This window comes from Eutrigla gurnardus, assembly GCF_963514095.1.
Source record: "Eutrigla gurnardus genome assembly, chromosome: 14".
Taxonomy (NCBI): domain Eukaryota; kingdom Metazoa; phylum Chordata; class Actinopteri; order Perciformes; family Triglidae; genus Eutrigla; species Eutrigla gurnardus.
Genome location: NC_139937.1, coordinates 8,251,016 through 8,275,415, shown reverse-complemented (window position 1 = coordinate 8,275,415; position 24,400 = coordinate 8,251,016). Strand labels below are relative to the sequence as shown.

The window sequence follows — 24,400 nt, the reverse complement described above, 5'->3', positions numbered from 1 at the left end:
GGGGGTGGTTGTTTGATATGCTTGATACACAGAGGTTGCACATTGGTACATGCAAGAAGTCAGTGAGCCAAAGCAAAATTTATATTTTTTTATTATATTGCTAAAGCTGTCATTACACAAAAAAAATAACAACCTTTTACTTCTTGAAACAAACTGCATCATAGCCTGTTGAACTGTACAGGGACAGACAGAGAGGTCAACTCTCCTTGGAGGGAATATAAGCTAAAAACTAAACTAGAAACCAGGTTTGATTGTACTTTCAAACCCTCGCAAACTATAAACGTCTTATTCATAGGATATACTGGCATTTGGTAACTCTGATATAATATACATTTATGCTAACAATTTAAATATGTTGATAATATACGTTTTAGACAGGTGGACGGCCAGAAAAAAAAATATCAACAATATCAAGAAGTGAATGCTGGGTTTCCAGAAACATCTAAGCAGTAGCACTATCTTTGTTCTGTAGAAATTAAACAGCACAGGGTTATTTTGTACGCAAGTGGTTTGTGGTGCACAGAGATGATATATTTGCTTTTCAAATCATTAATAATCCCTTCTTTCGCTTTCATTTCTTCTATTGTACATTTGAATTACAATAAAAACACAGGACACTCGTCTAAAATATTGAAACAAAGTGGATTTTCATGCTTAGATGTCTTTGGAAAACGCAGGTCAGATTTAGCCAGACAATGTGGGCAGTGTGCCGTTTGGTCAAACCTTATACGACAGAATACCGACCAAATAAACTGTTCAATATCATTTTACCTGAAATAACTGGGGTACAAATATTTACATTTTAAATACCCCAAGGGGAAGCTAAAAAGTTTGCCTGTCATCATCTGTTCCAGCAAACTTCCTATCAGGGCCGTTATCGGTCCACTCTCAGGTCATCACTGCAAAATGTGCGCTAAACAGAAACGTTCATTTCTACAAATGATAAAATGATGATTCTGGAAAACTATATTCTGAAGAAAATACACTGTCTTGACGGAACTGAAACTGGTCTGGACTCAGCCCTGCATCATGCAAATACCATTTGTCCAAAAATGTGAACCCACATTAAAACCAAAACTTGTTTATATGTTTTATATACATGTTTCTGACTTCTAAATGTTAGAGGAACACTTCGCTGCTGTTCACATTTAAACCAGCCAGCATTTATGCAATTATTAAAATGCATATGTGTGTGAAATATAGGACTTAAATGAAGTGTAGCGGGACGGTATGAACATTTCACTGATGAAACAACAATTCATCAGATACGACATGCATGAATAGAGGAAACAACTTACTCTGATATCTTATATATGTATAAAAATAGGTTGAGAAAAAAAGATTTAAAGATAGTGAAGAAGAAAATAAATAGAAATTGTGAGAGTTCTTGGACTAACCTGTAAAAGCTTAATAACATTTACATCGTCATACATCTTAGTAGCCATGGTCTCACAGTGCTTGAACTGAAATGGAAATTAAAATACAGGCTTTGCCTAAGGGATACTAGTTGGCTTCAGCCTAAAGTCTTACAACGCTAACGTCTGAGGAAATCTCATATCTTATCGTCCAGAAAAAACTGAATATTTAAAATTGTACCTATGGTGACGTGACTCTTAAATTATACAATGATTTAGGTGTGATTTCATAATCTTTAGGGTAACAAAAACTATAGGTAGTGTCACCACCAGAATTGGAGTTGACAGATGCAAAAGCACATGAGCATGCACGCCACATGCGTTTCAAAGGCAATAAAAAGTTAAATATAACAGCAACTAGACAGAACGGGAAAAGCAGTATGGCAATACCAATTACAGCTTTCTACTCATAACTTTCAAAACATCAAAAATATTTGCCCTCACAAACTTCTAGAAAATGTTGAATAGTATACACACATTTCATTTACATTGAGTTTTGACATGGCACATCTGTACCTGGACATATATTTGTAATTTGATGAGCAATCAATGTGCAGAAGGTTGCAGTTTGGCTAATAAATGATAGAAAAAGAAGGGCTAATATATAAAGGCTATATGTATATATATACACATACATACATACACACATATATATGTATATATACATATACAAAAGGTAATGTGGGATGGATGATCACTGTATGGAATCAAGAAGCGTGAAACTTAATGATTGTGGCACCGTGGAGGAAATGCAGAGAGCGAGAAGCAGCAACACACTCCTCAGCAACAGAGACGTGCAAAATGATTTACAAATCATGTCAATACAAAAACAACTAAAACAGGACATAGCTTGTAGTGTCTGTTAATGGCACGGCATCAACCATGTGACGCTTGAGTCACAATGTCGTCTTGCACAACTTTGACTTCGGGCTGCAACACGAAACCAGTTTGTTTCCTTCTTGAGGACCTCTCTGTATTGGTCACACCTCTGGACGTCTCACGTATTTCCGTAGTTGAACTGTGAGTGGAAGACGACGCAGCACCTTCCGACAGACATCACGGTGTCCCCCCAAGTAAGCAGCCAATGCAATTCAGGAGGTGTGAAATGTTGCAGTCTACAGCGCACCATGAGCCATTGCGTTTGGAGTGCGTCTGAATATTGCTCTCTTAATGCTGTGAAGTACTTGCATTGGTTATTGGGCTCCTTCTGCCAAGTCACGAGGCAGTTACAATGCTAATTTGTCCCACGACGGTAGAACGCACTCCCCAAACACTGAGAGGTTGCAGATTATACACAGTGTCTTTCTACACTGAGACGAGGCAGACTCACTGTCCTTCAGGAGGAATATTCAATGCATGTGTATGTGAAATATGTCTTCACTGTCCTCTTAAGGAAATAAACATACTGTGTGGTAATGCTACTCTGGCTGTAACAAAAGACAAACTCATGTTTCACACTGTCATAACAGCTGTGGGCTCGGATTTGCAAAAACATTTTAGTGCTTAAGCCAAAAACCTTAATTTGAGGATCTAATTTCTTAGATCTTGTCCTTAAACTCATAAAAGGCTTGTATAATTACTCTTAAGAACTTACAAGGATTGACCACAAGGAGGCCTTTGTTCCACTTCAGATCCAAACCAATATTTTACAAACCTGGCTTTACATTATTTCTGAGGCATCACAAGCCAAATCAGAAAATGTGAACCTGAACAATAACATATTTTCTATACTGAGTCATTACAGATGGCTTCTGCAGTGAGGGATTCTCACAGCTGATAATTTACAGAATGAGAAAGGCAACATGTAGGACAGGTGTGGTAAATTTCTCATACTAGCACAAGAAGCCTTTTGATTCTGGACGTTGCGTTTCTATCAGCAACTTTTTTTCCACAGCTTTTGACCTCATGTTCGAACACAACGAGGGGAGGGCCTGAGCTCTCGTTTCTTGTGTCATGCCATCATGCGATGCGTGGTGCGGAGCGGTCGTTGGTGAGGGTCCTCTTGAGCTTGACCCCCTTGCGGATGGCCACAAGCATGTTACCTCCTAATTCTTCTCCTGCCTCCTGCCCTCCTCCCTCCTGGCCTATCTCAGTGTGAAGGTGCTGCTGGTTGGCCAGGGGTACAGTTGGAGGATTGGTTGTAGCCTGACCACTCCAGGACATCATCGGTAGCGTGCCAGCATCCTGCCCTGATACAAATGTTGGAAAATCCGGTCTCTCTTCTCCTCTTCCTCCTCCCACCTCCTCTGCACTTCTGCTCCCATTAACTGCTCCAGACATATCGGGCACCGTAGGGATTTTCACTGGGATGACAGGTGTACGAATAGGGATGGGGCCTGTGCCCACAGCCGAGCCTGACCGGCGGCTGGAAGGTTTCGAAGAGGGGGTGCGGCGGATTGTGGCAACCCCAGGGGTGACAATAACTGGACCGTGGCCTGTAGAATAGGAGCCAGAGGCATTATGGGAGCTGGATCCAGAATAAAATCCCTGATTTGAACAGGAGCCTGCAGTGATAAAACACAAATGATCATTTGAAAATGTTTTACTATTAATAAAAGGCATTTCAGTATATTATAGGGCCTTTGTAATCAAGGACATAATAAGAAATAAGAAAACAATAAAAAACAACATGAAGTTTTACATTTATTAGTTATTCCTACATGATATTTTACACATACATCAAGGAAGTAAAACTGGAAATATGTAAGTTTTTTAGTGCTGTCAACATTAACGCGTTAATCTTTGCTTTAATTATGAAATATTTAACGCGTTAATTTTTTTAACGAAATTAACGCAGCTGTGTTTTGTATTTCCCGTGGCGGCTGACGTAAGACCTATGACGATGTGTGCCGCAAAGCCGTTAGCCATCGTTTATTTTATTTTTTTAATTATCCCAGTAATTTGTCTGCGTGAGAAACACTAGATGTGCTGCTTTGTCCTCTGACAATGTAAACAGACTGGTCTGTCTCAGTAACGGGCTGAATGTAAAGGAGGACTAAGCTGACTTGTTGTTCTATGGAGTGAAAAGGATTTATCATTCTGACTTCACAGCAGAATATTTACTTGTTCTTTTTTCCATATTTGCATGTTCTATTGTGGACCTTTTTGAAATGTTCTGTTAGTGCATATAAGAAATATGCCTTTTTCAAGCTGACAGTCAATTTTGATGGCCTTGATGGTTTCTTTCTGCTATTTAACAATAGTATTTGAATTTAAATACTTCCTTTGTATTGATTTTACATAAATTCCATCATTTTGCATTTAAATATCCATCATAACATACTTTATTCTTAAGAAGAAAGAAAGCGATTAATTGCGATTAATTACGGCAAATTGTGCGATTAATTAGTTAATTTTTTTTAATCGATTGACAGCACTAAAGTTTTTACATCCAATTGTGTGCAGTGCAGTGTGTACCTACCTGTAGGGGTTGGAGGATAACCCCCAGTGTGGACAGGTGTGGGGGGATAGGGTCCTGCAGAGTAGGCCCCCTGTCCATGGTAAGGCGTCTGCGTGCTGGGCAGGCCGGCTGTGGAGGCCGGCCGTTTGCTCTGGAACATGAGTCGGTAGGACTGACTAATGTCACTGTTTCTGGGGATGGTGGAGGACTTGTCAAAGTCAGAGTGCTGCTGCTCAGGCTCCTGATCTCCGGCCATTGAGAAATAGTCATAGTCTGATACTGGAAAAAACAAATAGACAGCTTAACAAAGAGGATGTATGCTATGATAGTAGAGTATAGACTAGAGGAAGAGAAGGAGTTGAGCAGTGTACTTAAAAGTGGTGATCATCGGATTCTAGATTCAAGAGTGTTACCTTGTGATGGTATTGTGTCCTCAGAGCAGCAGGGTGTGTTGGTCTGTGTGCTGTAGCCACTGGAACACTGGATGGAGTCCCTACTGGACCTCTGGGTGTCCAGCTCAAGACCTCTGGCCAGAGCCAGAGCCAGTTCCTCATGGGCCTCAATATCAGCAGCCTGGAGCAATCACCAAATGAAAAAAACATTTGGTAAGACCATAAAGTCTCACTGACTGGATACAGCCAGGCACAACTCATTAAAGTCATTAAAATCATTAGGTACGACTCATGAAAGTCATAAAATGGGAACATAAAATGGTGGGAGGATCATTCATGTGGTCTAAATGCTAGCTGAATGTGAGGATGCCTGGAACTTAAGCAACACAGGCAAATGACCTATGTCAATGAGTTTTAGTCCTGTATTGGCAGAATTAAAAGGAAATTTAATGTTTGCCAAGTACTCATGTTTTCAAGCACAAAGACAAGACAGAATGTGTCAAATCATAAGGAATCCTTTAGATCCAACAACATAAACCAGCAAAATGTAAATCAGATGGATCAAAGATTAATGGAGCCAAGACTAGTATTCAGGCTTACAGCAAACTTCTCACAGGTTGCTGTAATGAACAGTGACTTATTAACACTACAAAAGTCTATTTGGTTCCAGAGTCTAAAGGGAGAATTGGAGGAAGGTAATAATACATACAAAGCTAAACAAAATTAAGAAGCATAGCACAAAAGTCAATATTTGCAATAAATAACAAAAGGATGAATGCCCGGCTTAAAGCCAGATTGGCCAAATGAAGGCAGGGCAGGTTTGGATGAGACAGAGACTAAATCTGACCTTGAGCGGTGCAGCCAACACAGTTCTGTGTTTCTCCTCCACTGATGCTGAGGTTTGTAGTGCAGCTGGAGCTGGCACTGAGGTGGATGTCAAGGCAGGGCCTGAGAAACGGTTGCTATCATGACTCACACTACCATGACTGTCCACTACGGCTGGGACCTCCTTGTCTTTCTTCCTCCTGAGTGTGTTGACCATGGGCCCGTCATAAGGACCTGGCTTAGCCCAGTCCTGGAAAGAAAGACATGTCAGGCATCGTTGTACTTCACGTTTTTTATGTGCTTTTGATGAGCACCTCAAAATCTCTGTCCCTTATTTTCAGCTGCAGTATAAAAGAAGCAAACTGATGAACAACAACATGGAAAAAATGAGCATGCATGTTGAACAAAAAAGGATGAGAACAAGTTGATCATCGAGAGCCGAGTGATGAACAAACCTTCCAACTGGGGACCCGTGATGAAGGCACCATGGAGCCCAACGTGCAGTTGAGAGGTTGGTCTGGCAGCAAGGCCGAGGCGGGACGTGACCATGAGCGAGTGGGGCAGGAGGACGTGGTGTATGATGAGGTGGAAGGAGGGAAGAAGGGAAAGGCGGTGCCTGACCCTGAGCCCAAACTTCCCCCATTGCTATGCATGTAGGGGGAGCTGGCTGGACTGTAGTGGTCAAAGCCATTGGACAACTGGATGTGTGCACATCGGTGGGAGGAGGGACGATAACAGAAACCAACGAAACAGAGCAAACACACAATGGGATAAATTACTGAAATGATACACAGTGGGAAATAAAAACAGACCACATAACTGAGAAGAAATCATTCAAAAAGGAACGCAAAAATAATAAAGAATCCATATTGATCATGTTCACACAGAACAAAGGAAATGGTCACAAATGCCGAACTGAATGAAAACTGGAGAAACTGATGCACATGCCGGAGAGTTTGGAGGCTTCTTTGAAATGTCTGCGATACACTTAAGTCGATGCAGTGTATAGCCAAGTTTGAAGTTAAGTATGAGGAAGCTGTGGCCCGTGTAATGCTGATACAACACAGACGTTTATGTGAAACAGGGGTGAGGTTTATGGTGGATGAGTGTTTCACCTGGTCAGTAGAGTGCTGAGGTGCACTAGCAGCAGCTAGAGGAGAGGGGCAGCTGCAGTCACTGTGGAGCTTCCCAGCCTCTGATACCTCAGAGGAACTGGTGCAAGCCTGGAACAGCGAGGGCAGCAGCAAGCAGGCAGTTGGATTAGACCAGAGGGAGGAGAGGGGGAGGGGGAGGGGGAAGGGGGGTGATGACAGACAGAGGGGAAGAATTGCAAAGACAGACATGTCAGCAGGTAGAAAGAGAGAAGCAGAGAGAAGCAGTTTGTTAAAGGGCGCAGGCAACTTTTCCACAGTTCTCAGCAGTTAGTAAGGAGGACAGCCAACTGTCTATAGAGGCTGTAGAGAAGGTGCACTGGGAGTAATACAAGCATTATTTGCATGGACATCAGCAGTGTTGGAACGTATTTAAAAATGGAAGCACAGGCAGAGTTCTGCTTCTTTAGGATGTTGGAAGTATCCTCACAAATTCAACATGTGTGACGCATGGTATTCCTAGTAGTCCAGGTTACTTTATCAACATTAAACTTGGAATTTCATTACATACATTTGCAAAATGAGAGAAATAGAGACAATATAGAGAGAGCACTGCCACACTTCTAGTGGTGATTGACAGGAATTTATTTTGTACAGGTCTAAACAACGCTTTGTTTTTTGGAAAAATTCTACTAATTATATATGCCTATGGGGAAATAATCTTTTTTCATGCTGCTGTGTAGAATGGGAATAGGAGAACATCACCCTCCATAAAGGTGGATATTTAAAATGGATGAAAATATAGGGGATTCCACACTAAGTGAAACCATGGCCTGGCCTTAGTGACCCTTGGATAAGGAATAAGCCCATTTAAGCCCCGTTTAGCCGCAAGACTGTTCTTTTTTAAACACAAACTACAGTTATTACACCAAGAATGAGTCCATGAGCGGGTTGCTTCTAGGTCTATTCTGTAATTGGGTCAGATATGGACTTGCCAAACCACCTACACTACATCATAAAAACTTGGAGTCTAGATATACCAATGTGTTCTGGACAGGGGAACTCTGGTTGCTGGCTTGCTCACAAAATGTCAGCCAGTGCAGCCACTTCTCATGGTTGATCTCAAACCACAAACCCCAAGCAGATAATCCTCTGGACGATCACATTGATAATTATCTGAAACCTTGTGTCAGATGGTTGGATAAATCTGACAGAATGAGACCTTCTGATAGAGACACACTCTCACGGCCTGTAAAAATATACTGTTGACACTGTAATATGTCATCTTACTGTGATACATTTAATGAAAATACAACACACAGCCTGCTCAAGCCAAACCACAGTCTGTCACAGCGGTCGACTCTTTAATAGCAGGATGGGGCTGACCTGTTTTGCCCTGGGCTAGAATGGAGGCAGACTAATTTCCTGAGCATTTATGGCATCATAATGCAGTAAAATGACTTCACCATGATTACATACACTAACTGCTGCCAGCTAACTGCCTCTCATAGTGGCTAGGGAGATGTGTGAGAAACGAGTTGTGTGGATTGCCGGTCTGGGGTTTTCTCTCCGTCTCTGACTAGAATGACTTGTAAATAATACAGCATATGTGATTTTTATAGTCTTGTTTCAACCATATGTACATACTTGGAGGCAAAATGATGGTTACGTGTGGGCAGCTTAGGGTTTTTCTTACCTTTGTTTCAGCGGCCATGGGCGAGGAGGATTTGCACGATGTGTATTGGTCGTGTGATGAAGAAATGAAGCCTGAGTCGTGGGAGGAGATACTAGAGAGCCGGGCGGGGGCCTGCTGGGGTAGCGTGGAGCTACGGTACCGATGGCGAGGGTGATGGTGGTGGAAGAGATGGTGTGAGGAAGAGGAGGAAGAAGAGGAGGAAGGAGAATGAGAGTGAGAGCCACTGGATCCCCTGGAGTCACTACTGTTAACGCTGTTCAGACTACTGTGAAAGGGGAAGGAGTGATGGATAAGGGGAGGACCAGAGGAAGGTGACAGGTGGGATAAAGAGAATCAAGTGCACCCAAAGGCATGGATTGAAGAATGAAGGTTTGATAAGAAAGATAAAAAGGAATAAAAGGGAGGGAATGAAGGCAGGGGATTGGGGAGAGACAGGGTGGGAAACAATTAACACAGCAAACCAAGATGCAGCAGGCAGTGACTTAGGCCAATCCAGTCAAACAAAAAAAATCAAAACAAACCAACATAAGAGGCGTGAAACCATAATGACAATAATTAAAGGCAGGAAATCACTGGATTTCATGCCATTGAAAATATTAACACAGGGCACTCATGAAAAGCAAATACAGTATAACCTCTTTGTCTAATTACAGACTTCAATGCTACAATTTGTGTATCTGAAGCAGATATAAAAATGGTATATTGCAAAATCGGGACTATGAAAAATACATACAATATGTACCAAATCATGAACAAACTTGACAATAAAATGCATAAGAACAAGACAATATAATAGCTTCAAGTACTTTAAATGAGTGACAATTATAAATCGCAAAGCATTAAAATCATAAAAGTGGCAGTCTCATGATGATTTGTGAATTCAAAAATCAACCATCTGAGGATCAAGAAAAAATGGCTTGTTGTGGACTACTTAAACGACTCCGCTATAGAGAGTTTAAAAGGAAAAGCCTTTAAATTGTGAAATCCAAGTTTTGATTCAATCACAGAAAACCCACAATCCCAAAATTGACAAATGCAAAGCAATACACAACCCAGGCATATCATAGCATTTCTTTCTTTGGACCAGAATAGTTCAGGGGAAATAAATCATTGGGAGACGCACATAAAGCAGGGAGGACAGGCAGTAGAAGACATGGTCTGAACAGCTACTAATCAGAAAGTAGGCTTTGTTGTCAATTCTTCAATATTCTCTTACCATTAATGCTTATTTTGTAATGAATTAATTGACTCACTATCACTTACAAAGAGAGGAGATGAAGCAGAGATTAAGAGAAAATCAGAATAAGAATATTGTTGAACTACTCTACACTGACCACTGGGTGGCAGAAAAATATTGGGCAACACAAGTTTTTCTCCATGACCATGTTCCCTACCACGGTGATATAAGCTATTTCTATAAGCATCAAAAGGCTCTACAGGACACATTTGCAGATCACTAGATCACTAGATCCTATGTGTATAAATGTCATGCTATAATATATTCTCTAACATGACCAAATAATACATTGTATGCCATTCCATCTCCTCATTCCTCAGTTATCAGAAATGGATGATCAAAAGAGCTGGATCAAATGAGTCCTGTGATTGACCGTAGGAGCATACCTGCACATGCTAGACTTCCTTGACATGGTGGTGCTGGGGGATGAGGGCGGCGTTTGATAAGACCAACCATAGTCTGAGCCTTTAAGGTCCAAGATCACCTGAGAGGGAGCAAAATATCAGTCATATGTCGTACTTGTGAAGAGGCATGGCTCTAACCACAGCTATATTTAATGCAAGGAAGATAACATCCCTTGAAAAAAAACCAAATCATACAGGACAGAAACAGTATGTATGGTGACAGTGGGATGAAAGTCAAATGCTCAAGTCTCATGTTTATATTTTTCCTCACCTGTTCACTAGCAGGGGGAAGCTTGTGCGGGTCAGAGGTCAGGGCTTTGAGGTCATCAGAGATAGCCTGGAGATGGGTGACCTCTCCCAACAAAGACATCTCCTCATCCTAAAAGAGAGAGCAGGGTGATAGAATGAGCTCTCATTCTAGAGTTTACACAGCAGTGAAAAATGTGCTCTTCAGGAAGCAGGATGGACAACAAAGAATAGCAGTGTGATGAAGAAGAGGGCATGAACATGCACCTTTCCAGTCATAGGGATTAAACAAAAAGCAAAGACACTGTGGAGTGAGGTGACTTTCTCTGATTTCTCTCTTTCTCCCCCAACGTACTCACCACTACAGGCCGCAGCATGGCTACGAAACAGCAGAACCTCTGTCTATCCTCGATGAGAGCCTTCCTCAGGGCCTGCTTCTCAGTCTCTTCCAACAGAATGTATTTATCACTGACATCCTGCATGGCACTGTCCAACTGGGGTTGGATATCACCACGACCTTTAGAAACCAAACAGACACACAAAATTAATATAAACATTAAAACAGATATTAAATTATTGCCAACTCACAATGAAACACACAATTGGTCCATTTACTATTTTACAATGTTTAAAAATCAAGGTACTGAGATCCATTTTACCAGTGAACAGACCAAACACTCCCTTTACCTTCCTACACAACATAAAGACTAGAAGGAATAGTTATGCTTCTCTTACTTCTGCCATACATGTTAATCTTTTCATCGCGGACGTTGCTATTGTCAGCATTTGAATGTCCCACTGCTTTTTGGCTCTCACCTCTGCATGAAGAGCCACTCTTGACATGGAGTGTTTCCTGTTACTTGTTATCTACTTTAGGCTAATCCGTTCCTCGACTTGGACTTCAATGCCTTATGCCGAGATAGCCAAAAACGGAGAACTTCTTAATCTCTCCGTTACTCTTTGACAAGCACGGTTTATAGAAAGGGTTAAGAGAGAATGTGCTTTCATGAATGACAAGTGTGCAAGGTATCCTAAGACCATCTGGTCCTTCTGCTGCCTATATGCGTCTTTGAATATACATATGTAAATCCAGGAAGGACTTAGGGCAATTACAGTCCCAAGGTGATAATGTTGTTCAACATTGTGGGTATTTGTGCTGCCTGTCACGTGCGGTTGCATGTATTTCTGTGGGTGAGTCTGCGATTTATAAGAGAGGATACCCTGAAGCCAAAGCAAGCCCTCTTGAGTTCTCTAAGGAGGCAGGAAGGCTGGCGACTGCCCAAGATGACATACAGTGGGCCTCAAAGGCATTATCTAACTACTTGACACACGCACACGCACACGCACACGCACACACACACACACACACACACACACACACACACACACAGATATATCAAGGTTAAACCCACAGTGAACAACTCTGTGGTCTTTCCGTCTGCTCTTGCATCTGGGCAAAGATAATAAACAGGCGTCCTTAGTTGGCATTTGACGTGCGGCTCCATAACATGCAAATCAGTAGTAAAGAAATGCAGATAGAGTTACGCAGGCAAATCATCTTCGCCTCAAATGTAAAACGATGCGGTGCGCTTTCCTCTCTGACAAGTCAGTGCAGTCTATACATGCATGTGGGAAGCTCCGTTTCCACAGCTTTATTTCTCCATCACACCACACCGCAATAGAAATTAAAATAAGGGCTTCTAGCACACACAGAGTTGCTGTAAAACCACACTCACTTTACTGTTATTTAGCACTATTACCACTAACACAACAGCTGACATTACTGAGAACTGACTAAATGTTTGGATCAATCAAACGCAGTGTGAATGTTGATATCGGGTAAAAAATGACACATTACTCTTAACTATGTATTGTGGTGGATTTAAGACAGTTTGTACTCAAAGGGCAATTACACAAGACTGTTTTTTTTTTTCATTCTTCCACTGAGTTTCCATATGGAGGGAATCCATTTATCAAGCCTGGTTTGGTGACTGTAATGCTGAGAGGAATGTGAGTTATGTGTGCACTTAAGGCGGTTCCTATTATATTACACTATGGAGACCATGATGGAGTAGGTGCAGTCTCTATCTTCAGTCTCATATAGATCCAAAGGCTACTTTTTGAGTAGAAAAATATACAATTACATTGCACAAGGTTTTGTGGAGAGCTGGCAGAATAACTGAGCCTGAGCGGAGTGAGACAGGCCTCAGTCATTAAGTCTTGTCTCCACTGCAGGACTAAACTCATTATTAATCACTTTCCTCCAGGAAAAAAATCATCATCTTTTTCCAACTCTTTGCCTAGGAAATTTGAATCAGGGCTGACATTTCAAATAATGTTTTAACAGTAGTTTATAAGCACCTGGTCAACTGTGATTGAAAGTTAAAACTACATTATTTATACCTGCCATGACAACAAGAGATACTTTGAGTGAATGTAACCTCTGCTGTAATGTTCAGGGATATATGTTGAGTAACATATCCGTTCCCTGTTAACATTTTCTCCATTTAAGACGAAAAAACATGTAAAAGATACTATGTAGTCACGAGAGAGAGAGAGAGAGAGAGAGAGAGAGAGAGAGAGAGAGAGAGAGAGAGAGAGAGAGAGAGAGAGAGAGAGAGAGAGAGAGAGAGAGAGAGAGAGAGAGAGAGATGATACCAGCACCACCCTACAAAAAGAGGAAAATACAGGCAGAGGGAAGGTTCTCTGTGGATACAGACAACACCATACACTTCCAGTGAGTTATAAGTGATGATTAAGAGGGATTATTTTTGTATCGTTTTTTTTTTAGGAAATTGGTACATATTATACTTTTACAATTTAGGCAAGTATTAGTAGCTTTTCATGTCCAAAAACCAGTGATGCTGTTGTATCTCCTATCTAAAGCGAGAGAGTATACTGTATTCTGGTTTTCTCCCACTAGATCAAGACTTGGCAGACTGTATTCTCAACAAAACCATAGTGGGTTTGGAAAGACGCTACTGTAAGTTGAGGCTTTTTGTCTGAGAAAGATGGAAAGCCCAATATTTTCTTTGTTGCCGTTTTGTAAGTGCCCATGGATATACTGAGCAGTGCTAAACATCATCACAATCATCTGATTTCATTGAGGCTCCCTGAGTAACATTCAAGTTTATCCCTTTAAAAGTTAATCTCAAGGTCATCAATTCCAAATATGCATACGCTCGTGAGTCGTGATACTAGGTCATGTGGAAACTTAACATAAAGGCAACATATTATGAACTACTTTCAACTAAAACACGTAATTGCAGGGACACACACACACACGCAGATAGACAAACACACTGAGACAAAGCAGGCACATCCTGGCATGAGATGTTAACTTGTGGTAAGCAGAGGAGTTATTAGTGCTGAACTGAAAACATTCCCATTGTCTGTGCCATAACTTGTGCATCTGTACTTGTGCAACTATGTGAATGGCACGGCCTTGATTGCTACTTCCTCTTTCTCTCCAACCACAGACGGACACTGAGGGTCATCGGAGGTCAATGGGCACTGACATCATTGTAAACAAATCCACCCTGAAACATATTCCACAAGGGCCCTTAGTGTTTAATTAAGGACTATTAGTGTCTGTGACACATAAATCTTTTGGATTCACACCCTAAGGCTGAGTCTGACTAGACGATAACATACGGTTGATGCACTTTACCAGTCAATTCAGACTCATCACATTATTAGGTTTTGTAGGTTACGATGCAACAGCCGGGGCCAGCAAGGAGAAGAAGTTCTGATATGGGTTGGGTTGAAAGACAAAGGGGACTCTCTTGAAGTGATGCAGACAAACAAATTATTGCTTGTACTCAAAATACTGTGCAGCACGTGTTCAGTAGACAAGTAGTTACAATGATTCCTTTTATCAGCTTTGCTGGGTTGTACAATTTATGAGAACGTTTTAGGTTAAAGACATTAAAATCGAATCTCAGATATCGGACTGATATTCTATGGTTGTTTTGACTAAAGTCAGCTTGCCAGCAAGGTGGGGGCCTGCACAGTCTCCACACATGTAGATTCATGTGCATGAACACAGAAATGAGTTTAGTTTCTTCAGCTTTCACATGACCAATGATTACATTACATTATGTTGCAGTCACAGGCTGTTACTTAGCAAGGCTAGGGTCTCAGGTCAGAAAAACACCCTCACAAGACACATATCAACACATAAGATATATGCTCGCCAACACAAGGAGACAGGTAGGGCTGTTATTTGTGTGCATTAATGGAATGCTCTGCCTTTAAGGAGCATGACTACAACTAGTATTTTGTACACTTGACTGAAATGTTGGGTGTATTTGTGTCATACAGAGGTCAGAGAGTATGTTAAGTTGTATTTGCTCACATGTGGGGGATTTATAGAAAACAAGGAAAGTAATATTGAGTATCCCACAATTGACCATAATCTGATGTCCAACTGGTTGCGTTAGGTGAACTATGGGGAGGAACTCTTCCCTGCCTAAAATATTAAAATACCTATCTAACCTACATTTAAATAACAAAAAGATTTCTGAATCATCCGCTCTGAATTACTTTTCATTTACAATTCTTCAGTGTGGACAGGTTGCAGTCAAAAGAATGGAACTCAAAAAAGCATTTCAAGCATAACAATTTCATCAAATTAGCATTTTGTGGCCACAATTCCTTTTATTGGTTTGTTGAGCAAAGGTGTAAAAACCTCTGGATCTCAAGTCTATTAATGCCTCTGCCTCATCTACTTTCCTCTCTTCCTTCTTCTGACCAGAGAATGTTTTTTCTATTACTGTGATACAGATTCATTGGAGAAATTCTCTTTTCTATTTAAACACTTAAGTGGGTAAGCCAAAAGCCTCAGTTATGGAGCGAACATTGGTTTCTTGTTCAATCTCCTTTTCAAGAACACGTCACTACTCCAGGTGGTAAACAACTCTGACCTAAAACTACAGACAGTGTATGAGAGGAGCCATAAGAAACAAATGAGAGTAGATAGAAGAGGCAACACTTTAAAACCTCTAGGGGTAAAGTAAAAACCTTTAGGGGACCACATCTTCAGAGACTATATATTTTATCTAGCCAATAAAGAGTGGCAACATTAAATCATAAACTGAATGTAGACGAGAGTTGCCATATCTGAGGAAGAAAATGCCAATATTTAGCAGCATCCACAGAAATGTAGTCTTTGCATAACACTCAATATCTATGGTGGCTCCTTCACAGTGCAAATACAAATGCCTAAGCAACAACCTGGACAATGTGTCTATTCCACAAACAGACTTACCCAGATTATCAGCTGCAGTGCAGCATAAGGAGAAGGATGGTATCAGAACGACATGGGGACAGGGAGAGGAAAAAGATCCAAGTCAACTGAAAGAGTGCCAGCACTTAATACTAATGCATCACCTAAAGGTGCAGTTGCCTGTTAAAAGCATCCAAGACAATGCACCAACATCTTTTTAAAGAAATACCACTATCAAGTGTTTCCCAACCAGTATCAGATGATACTTTATGCATTTATGCAAAACCAGGTGAATGGTAATCAAATTCATGCAGGCAGTAGGGGGATGACACAAGCCTTCAGTATTAGTAATATATTAATATTTGTTAGGCCGTTTAAAGTTAAATGTACTGCATTGTAGGAGTAAGTCAAACTGCTGATGTTTTCTTCTTTCATACACTTTTCTTGTACTTTTTCCTGATCACCCGTAGACATTTTGGATGTGAGACACCCACCTATTCAAACCTCTAATAATCAACATCCCTAAACATACTGTAAGAATATTTATCTAATTCCTTTTTTGTGTCTCTTGGTAGGTGAATGCGTATGTAGAACATGAGCCAAGAGAACTGTAGAAGGAAAAAGCCCCTGCCCTCTCACTGTGAGTGTTTACCATGTAAGGTGATGTTTAGCCTGACTAGATCTGCACAAGACTAATCAGTGAGTACAAGCTTCTTCATATAAACAATAAGGACAGTTTCCCATTTTCTTATTTGAAATACAAGCCGGCATTTTTCATCACAAGTTTCTTTATCTGAACTCTTTCATGATTTAAATAATCTGAATGATCTATTATTCCTGAAGTTGTATTCATGCCAATAAAGGTATTTAATCCAGTACAGCATAGATCAAACTAAACTAATATACTACCAAAGTTCAGATGCATATTACTGTTTATCCTTTGAGTAAATACTCAAGTTTTGTGCTGAATTTCGTGATGATTTTTATTTTATTTTTTTACCTTTCTTTGCTTTCTTTTGAAGTTTCAGCGTGTCTGATGACTTCCTCTTGATTTCCTGCCGGGCTCTTTTATACTCTGGTTCAGGTGGACAAGGGGAAAAAGTAAACTGTGTGAACATGTTAAGTTAAGGTACAATAAAGTGTTTCGTACTCTTGCAATTTACTGTGGGAGAGAATAATAAACAAACAAGCTGAATGTAAAACCTGGGCCTTTACACTGCTTTAAAATGTTGAAGAGTGATCTTAATGTCAAAGTTTATTTCTGGATTAGTATGTTAAGTTATATTCTCATGTGATAACATTAGTTTATCCTACCTTTAGCATGGTCCTTGTCCAAAATGTTGACTCCTCTTTTCCACTCCTCGATCTGTTCTTGTAGAGGGTTCATCAGTCCCTCCAGGAAGGCCCTGTGGAAACACCAGGACACGTCTAATCGAAGATCTGAATTCAACTTCATCCGTTAATCCTTTCAAGAGGATTCAAGGCTAACCTTTTAAAATGTAAACATATCACAATTGGAATTAATCTAAAACATTAACAGCTTGGCTTTACAACTTTCATAAATTATGTGTAAGTTTTACTGACCAATCATATGACTGAACAATCTATAACATTTAAAATATCCTGCTCTGCAGGGTATGTCAGTATATCTGTCACCTGATTATAAAGTTGCAGACAGACCCTCAGACTTAAAAATCATTAGGTCTGGTTTGACTTTCTATCCATACACTGCATGGTCCTGTCTGTCAATCATTAACGGGCAAAGAGAAAGGGGAAAAAAACAGACTGAGAGAAGAAAAAGTCTGCCCATGTCTGACTGTGCGTCACAGGAGGAAGTAAGAAGCTTGCGCAGTCATGTCTGTCAATCATTATCCAACTGTGTCAGTCTTGTATTTCAGATGTATTTGTGAGTGTGTTGAAGAGGCTGTGAGTATCAGAGGTAGGCAGCTGCAGGCTAACTGCATGAAACTAAAATTAGACTTCTCCCTCTTGCAGACATTTCTCCAAAGTGTGTGTGTGTGTGTGTGGTGACCACAGCCCCCCTGTGTACAGCCCCTGCTATGGAGATCCAAGTGGAATCTCTACTGAAATGCCAACTGAAATAAGAGAGCCCCTTGTCGAGAGGGAGAGAGAGAGAAGGAGAGAGAGAGTGACATGTAGTGTGTATGAGTGACAACACTGAAACATTACAGATGCTTGCATTGTCAGACAAATTGTCTCTTGACTAGCATTCCACTACATGGGGCATTCTCACCCACACACGCGCAAAATGTCAAGACATGGAAGATATGGTGAGATAATTTGAATGCAGCCCATTTTATTGGGAGTTGCACTGTTAGGGAAATGGTTAGGGTGGAAGTGAAGTGAGTTACTAACGCGGGAAACACTACAAAAGTACATTTATATCTTTGAAAATTTGAAAAGCTGCTAACAATTTTTTGTCAAAACTCAAAAATGACATTATAAGCAAATGTTGCATCATTTGAAAGTTGGAAGGGTTTTAGTGTGTGTGTAGAGGCGAGGTTTATGGGACATAATGAAGATCCCAGCCAATCGTTCAGCAGAATTGCACAAGAGAGTAATTCCAGATCCTGTATGTGGGTAAATATCAGTAGTAGTGTGGTTAGGAAGAAACAAAGAAAGAGCACACCGATACAGTATGTAATGTTGCTTACATGGAGAACTGTTTCAGCTTAGCCTCTATGCTGCGATGTCTCATACACATCCTGGTCAATGCTGATCCAATGTCTTTGGTCCCACCTGAAAGACACAAAATTACAAATTAATACTATTTAGTTAATGACACAGATTTCCATGAAAGTGAAAATAATAGATCCAGAATGATCCACTATTTGACTGAGACACTAAATATGGTATTTGTATTAATTGTCTGAATTGAATGATCATTAAATGAAAATTTGTAATAAACAGTGATCAATTTTGAGTCAACTTACCATTTCTTAGGCTACAGATGGATCATTTAGCAGTACCTCTAAATATTATACATTACTGGTGAAAACCCTTTAGTACAGCACTAAAATACAAAAAAATACACTCATCAGAATATTAAAATACATAAACTTAAATTCTGTAGTAATTTATTATAATGTAAAAAAAAATGCAACAGAAAATGTACAACAATTCATGGTACTTCTTGAAGCTATGAATGTAAAGCAGTATGGTAAGTATACTAAAGTATACACAAGTCAGAAAATGTTAATTAACTAACCATATACTAGACTGAGAGTGACTTTGCTGCTGGATAAAAAGAGATGGCTTGACTTTTTTAACTCACTGACCCCCCTCTTTCCACTGTGGAAATCAGCGGGAAACACTGAGTTATGAATTGCACTTATATATTCAGGTCAAGAGGAGGGCCGGGAAGTTGCAGCTAGAGCCCTGTAAATGTGCTTGAGGCAAGTGTCAGTTTCCTTCACACAGGCTAGCTAGCTGTCCGCTGGAAGCCCTCAGGCACTACAGTTAAGCAGGGACTTGACGTTGATTGACAGAACTATTGTCTGGCTTCTCAGTATGACTAGTCTGTATCTCTGTGGGGTTGAAGCACTACTGTGTGTGTGTGTGTGTGTGTGTGTGTGTGTGTGTGTGTGTGTGTGTGTGTGTGTGTGTGTGTGTGTGTATGTGTGTGTGTGTGTGTGTGTGTGTGTCTGTGAGAGAGAGAGAGAGAGAGATGGTGGGGGCACAGAGATCTTGTATAAACCTGTGTGAGTCCTTGCAACATTCTGTTCTGTGTACCAGAAGCAGAAAGATTCTCTCTCAGTTTGAGTGTGCATAGTGTGTGTGTGTGTGTGTGTGTGTTAGAGACAGTTTGGTTGCGATGATCTGATGTGAAGTGTGAATCCCCTCCAACAGAGCAAGCCATTCTGCTGTCAGCACAGTCCTGGCTGCATGCAGAGACACACACATGGAGAGGTCACTCACTCACACTCACTCACCACAATACACAAACACACACTGTCTTAAATTGTCTTTTACTATGTCAGAGGCTGGACAAAACAGATGCAAACGGCTGCTGATTTGGCCTACAACAATCACTCCTGGTGATTGGGGTGGTGCAAAAGAAAATATATCCTCTAAACAGGAAATCCTCACAGAACAGGAGGAAAGAATAAACTGAGATAGCGCCAGCCAAGCAAAATTACAGTAGTTAAGAAAAACAACATATTTGTGAAAATATGTGTGACATCTCCCACTGTATTTAAGACTTTCCTTCAACTATTATTGTGAGATTGTTGAAGCGACCCTATGTGAACCGTGTATCTTAGACTGAGCTGGAGTGGGGAAAAGATGGGCGCAAAGTTTGGAGCATATGTTCTGAATTACTGCTGAAATTCTAAATTCCACAGAATCACGTGTGAAGAAATGTTAACTAGACAAAATATTTTCTTGTGCATACATATGCCTAAATTGAAACAAGTTCCATGGATACCGGGAATCAATTGTTTATTGTCGTTGAATCGCAGTAAGACAAGTTTTGTGTTGAATCTCCTCTGCTTCTGTCTCTTCAACTGAGCTGTGTCTGACTGCTAGACTGAACCAAATTCATCAGCGTGCCAAAATATCTACCCTCGTCTCTACTCCAATACTAAGCCAGTGGAACAACCTCTGTAGTTGTTAGTCTTGGTCACTTCCAGACAATCTTTGTCTGTCCTGCTGTTCTAATAGACTACAATTAGCTCACTGTGTTATCGATTGCTTGGTAAAAAGAAGGCAAAGCAGAAATGAAAGCAACACAGAATTAAATGATTCTAGATGGCAAATTACAACTTTCTCATACCTTTCACAAATGCATCATTTAATGTCAGTCTCACTGAGCCCATTATGTCCTGGACATTTTCCCTCTATCCATTCATTTATCCACTTTTTACTGTGCATGCTTGTTATTGCAGAGGGTGTGGCTACTTCATGACATAAAAGACCTTTCTGTTATACAGCACCATAATGCTCACTCATTGCTGCATTGACTTGTTTAGTCATCCTATCCATCCATCTGCCCATCTCACCCTTACTATGACTGCTTGTTTTTCTAGAGGGTGTGGCTGATAGCTGCCAGAGTGTCACAAGGAGGCCACACAGCCAAAGAAGTAGGATTTAGTGCTGGCAAATGTTTTTCATTCGAAGGGCACTGTAGAGTTTTAGCCTGTGTAGTCAAAGAAGAGTTTGGTTTCAGTTGATTATTCTTATGCCAAGACTAAGCCACACTCTTTGACTTGATATCATGCAAATATGAGAACCAAATTATGCTCTTGGCTGTATACACAGATGTGCTGTTACGGATGTGATAGAAAGATTTAACTCATTTTATTGCACTACCATCATTTCCATATGAATAGAGTTCTACTGAATGGCACATTTCCTTTCACAGGATCATATTTGAAAAGAAAGTCTCTCTCAAGACGTGGATATGGCAAAAGAACTCCCATGCCATGAGCCTAAACGGGCAAGTCCAGGTAAACTAGTTGCAACTTAAACAGTTTACACCATGATAATCATGAGAAAAACCTTTTGTTGAATACAAATAATTCAGCAATACCACATATTTGATGTGACAGACTTATGTTTTGCCCTCTCACAGCAGGTAGCTAGTCAGTGTGGCCTCTGCCATGGCTGCCAGTTACCATGGAAACAGTGTATGCAAGTATGTCTGTGTATTGTGTGTGCCTGCAACACTCTGACTTCGGCTCCAATAGTGTTACAATGTTAGGACCCTTTTGGGACCTGTAGGACAAATTCAATATTTTTTTCTGCATTTTCTGATGGTACAATGGTCTAATAATCCAATGTAAAATATGCGACTCTTGTATTTGATTGAGCATATTTTTGCCATATTGTTATAGTGAAATTGTTAGCAATAATATTTCAACCATATCTATTGCAGCCATTACAAGCTCATACATCACATGTGGTCAAAATAAGTCTTAAGGTCAAAGAGGATACAAGGGCCAATTTGCCCTGTTTGTGGAAAGTCTGTTTCTCTCCAGATGAATTTGGCTATAACACACATCGTCTACTCTGTCTAGCTCCGGGTGACCCCTGGATAGAAATAGCTCCATTGGCAGCTCCAGTTGTCAACCACACACAGTGACACACACAAAACCAAGCTTCAATTGCTTCACGGAGCAGCCATACCGCTCTGTGTGTGTGTGTGTGTGTGTGTGGTAGCATATCTGGCTGTCAGTAGAAATAGCTGCCGTGTGAGATGGTTGTTTCGGAGGATTGTAATTATCCCTGCTCCGCAAACACACCATTCAAAAAACACACACATGCACTTACACTATGAGCGTTGACTGTTTGGTGCATCTGTGTATGAATTATGCTAAACGGATATCTTTCTTTGCTAAAACCTAGTGAGCAAGTAGGCAGCACTAGTATCTTTGAACAAAACATTTGGTTAGTGTTTAAAAAGAACACCAACCGTCCTAGGCCGAGCCAATCAAAGATGTCCCACAGTAGAGGGAGTATATAGCAGGCTATAAAGTCAATGGTTTGTCTAGCAGCTGTTTATTAATTGTCTGTCAGGCTGTGGTACTGAGAAACCACTACTCATATATCCCTATTAAAGATGTGTGTCTCGGGCAGTGATCCTTCAGCTTTCTATGGGAACTAGTGTCTCAATGTTTTATAGGGATATTTGTGACAGAGATGATAGTTTTCTGTCAGTGTGTGTGTGAGAGAGTGAGGGTATTGCAGTTTGATGTTGAGCTGCCAAGTCTGTCTCTGTCCCCGACCTCATTCCAGACTGTTCCTTGGAATGTCACACTATGCTGACAAAGAGTGTGTGTGTCTGTGTGCATTTAGCATTTTGTAAGAAAGTAGAAAGGGGACTTCCAAAGGACAGTGGATTAAAGGCTTCATGTATTAATGTATTGGAAACGTATCAGAAATGTGCATTTATTAATAGCTCTCATTATGATGCGTAGCCTGTATAGTTCTATAATATAGACATCCTGTGAGTGTGGACATTATTTTTTTCCACTAGTCTTGCAATTAACTCCAAATTGAGAATTCCAGCTATCAATTTAATGGTATTTCCCTCTGTATGTGACCCAAACTACAAACTATGCAGTCTGAAATGCCTGACTGTTGTTATTACAACTAAGATATTTTCTTTTAACCTGCCATATTTGTATGTTCTATGCAAAAATACATAGTTCAAAAAGGATACTAATGTATAAATCCTGTGGTTTGCTTTTCCTCAATATGATCCATAGTTCATTTCTGGTACACACACACAGAAGAAAGTGTGAAACACACTGAGCCACTCTGCATCTTGACACAGATCTCAGCCGGTCATTAGAGGATGGAGGGAAAGCTGATATGAAGAGAGAAACATGAGTGATTGAGGTAGGAGGAGAGTGGAAAGAAGGGAGGGAATGGTCAGAAAAGTTAAATGTCTACAGTAAATAATCATATAAAAAGGACAGAAAAGGGAACAAAACACTTCAGGGCAAAAGGGGAGAAGGGAAATGGAGAAAGAGAGGGTGAATTGGCAAGGGTAGTTTAGACATGAAGATCAGAGAGGCTTTCTGGCCAAAACCAACTCTGTAGGGCACCAGATGGTCTCTGTTAACTACGGGCCAGTGGTTACACTGATAAGAGAGTGGGACCATACAGCTGGATACAGACACACGCATGCAGACGCTCACCCAGCTGGACAGAGGTAAGGAGATCTGTTCACTAGCTAATTAGAGGGCTGGAGAAAACACCAAAGCTACATCCACACTAAGCCGTTTAAATTTAAGAACGCATCTTTTCATTTAGCTGGCCTCCAATCGAACACAGCTAGGGGGATTCACACCAAAAAATGAGCGGTGACATTATTTCAAAATGTTGATGTACATTTGCATGGCTTCATGCTAAGTAGCAGTAATATTAAAATACCAAGATTTCATTGTCAACAATTTACACTGCTGATTACACAATATTGTTTTCAGTTGCCTGTATTTCTTGTCAGACCACGGCAACTATTACAATGACAGTCTTGACTGGAAAAGTGCAAGAGAAACATAGAATTACGTCAAATTAAAAATTCATACTATTTTAGGTGCCTGCCAACAGAATCAAAACCAATTCAATGTGCTACTCTGTGTAAAATGATTGAGGGTTCCGATCTTTCTCAGACTGCTCATGTATGACGTCTTGGAAAACATACCACGCACACTTAGCTGAGGAGTTGGCATGTCCAGATGGAGCCACCCAAATAACACACAGGCTAGAATTTCATTCATCGATGTTTATTGCTGCCCTTGTCAGTCAGGTAGTTTACTGTACGTAGTTTACTATTGCATTTTTCAATAAACGACAAACTAAGTGGGTGATTGTACTACTATGAAGGAGATATGTGGGGCTAAGAATCTGCATGGCGTCCAAAGTCAAGGGCTTATTATAGTCTGCTCTAATAGTTGGCCTTGGGAATGAAGCTCTCCTCTTCATTCATCAATAGCTGCTG

At 40.6% G+C, this 24,400-nt stretch overlaps 2 protein-coding genes across 7 annotated transcripts in view; one reads left to right on the top strand and one right to left on the bottom strand.

Moving 5' to 3' along the window:
• The window catches only part of LOC311023896 (tumor necrosis factor receptor superfamily member 11B-like), a 214,375-nt gene that overhangs the window by 76,383 nt on the left and 113,592 nt on the right, over window positions 1-24,400 (top strand). The gene's annotated exons all lie outside the window — the stretch shown is intronic.
• The window catches only part of LOC311023892 (protein MTSS 1-like), a 49,117-nt gene continuing 24,790 nt past the window's right edge, over window positions 74-24,400 (bottom strand). Inside the window, exons 4-17 of one of the 6 annotated variants that reach the window (XR_014598251.1) lie at window positions 18,609-18,693; window positions 17,248-17,339; window positions 16,934-17,008; window positions 11,066-11,223; window positions 10,732-10,839; window positions 10,443-10,540; window positions 8,820-9,084; window positions 7,148-7,255; window positions 6,488-6,730; window positions 6,055-6,282; window positions 5,229-5,388; window positions 4,837-5,094; window positions 920-3,919; window positions 74-885 (exon numbers count right to left, since the gene is read on the bottom strand). Coding sequence is in view for 1 of the 6 variants with exons in the window: in XM_084026000.1 (XP_083882126.1) it covers window positions 3,375-3,919; window positions 4,837-5,094; window positions 5,229-5,388; window positions 6,055-6,282; window positions 6,488-6,730; window positions 7,148-7,255; window positions 8,820-9,084; window positions 10,443-10,540; window positions 10,732-10,839; window positions 11,066-11,223; window positions 16,934-17,008; window positions 17,248-17,339; window positions 18,609-18,693 (2,423 nt within the window). In the remaining 5 variants the exon portion in view is untranslated. Of the gene's footprint in view, window positions 3,920-4,836; window positions 5,095-5,228; window positions 5,389-6,054; window positions 6,283-6,487; window positions 6,731-7,147; window positions 7,256-8,819; window positions 9,085-10,442; window positions 10,541-10,731; window positions 10,840-11,065; window positions 11,224-16,933; window positions 17,009-17,247; window positions 17,340-18,608; window positions 18,694-24,400 lie in introns of all 6 variants that reach the window. The other 5 variants (XR_014598252.1, XR_014598250.1, XR_014598253.1 and 2 more) reach the window with 5 other exon arrangements.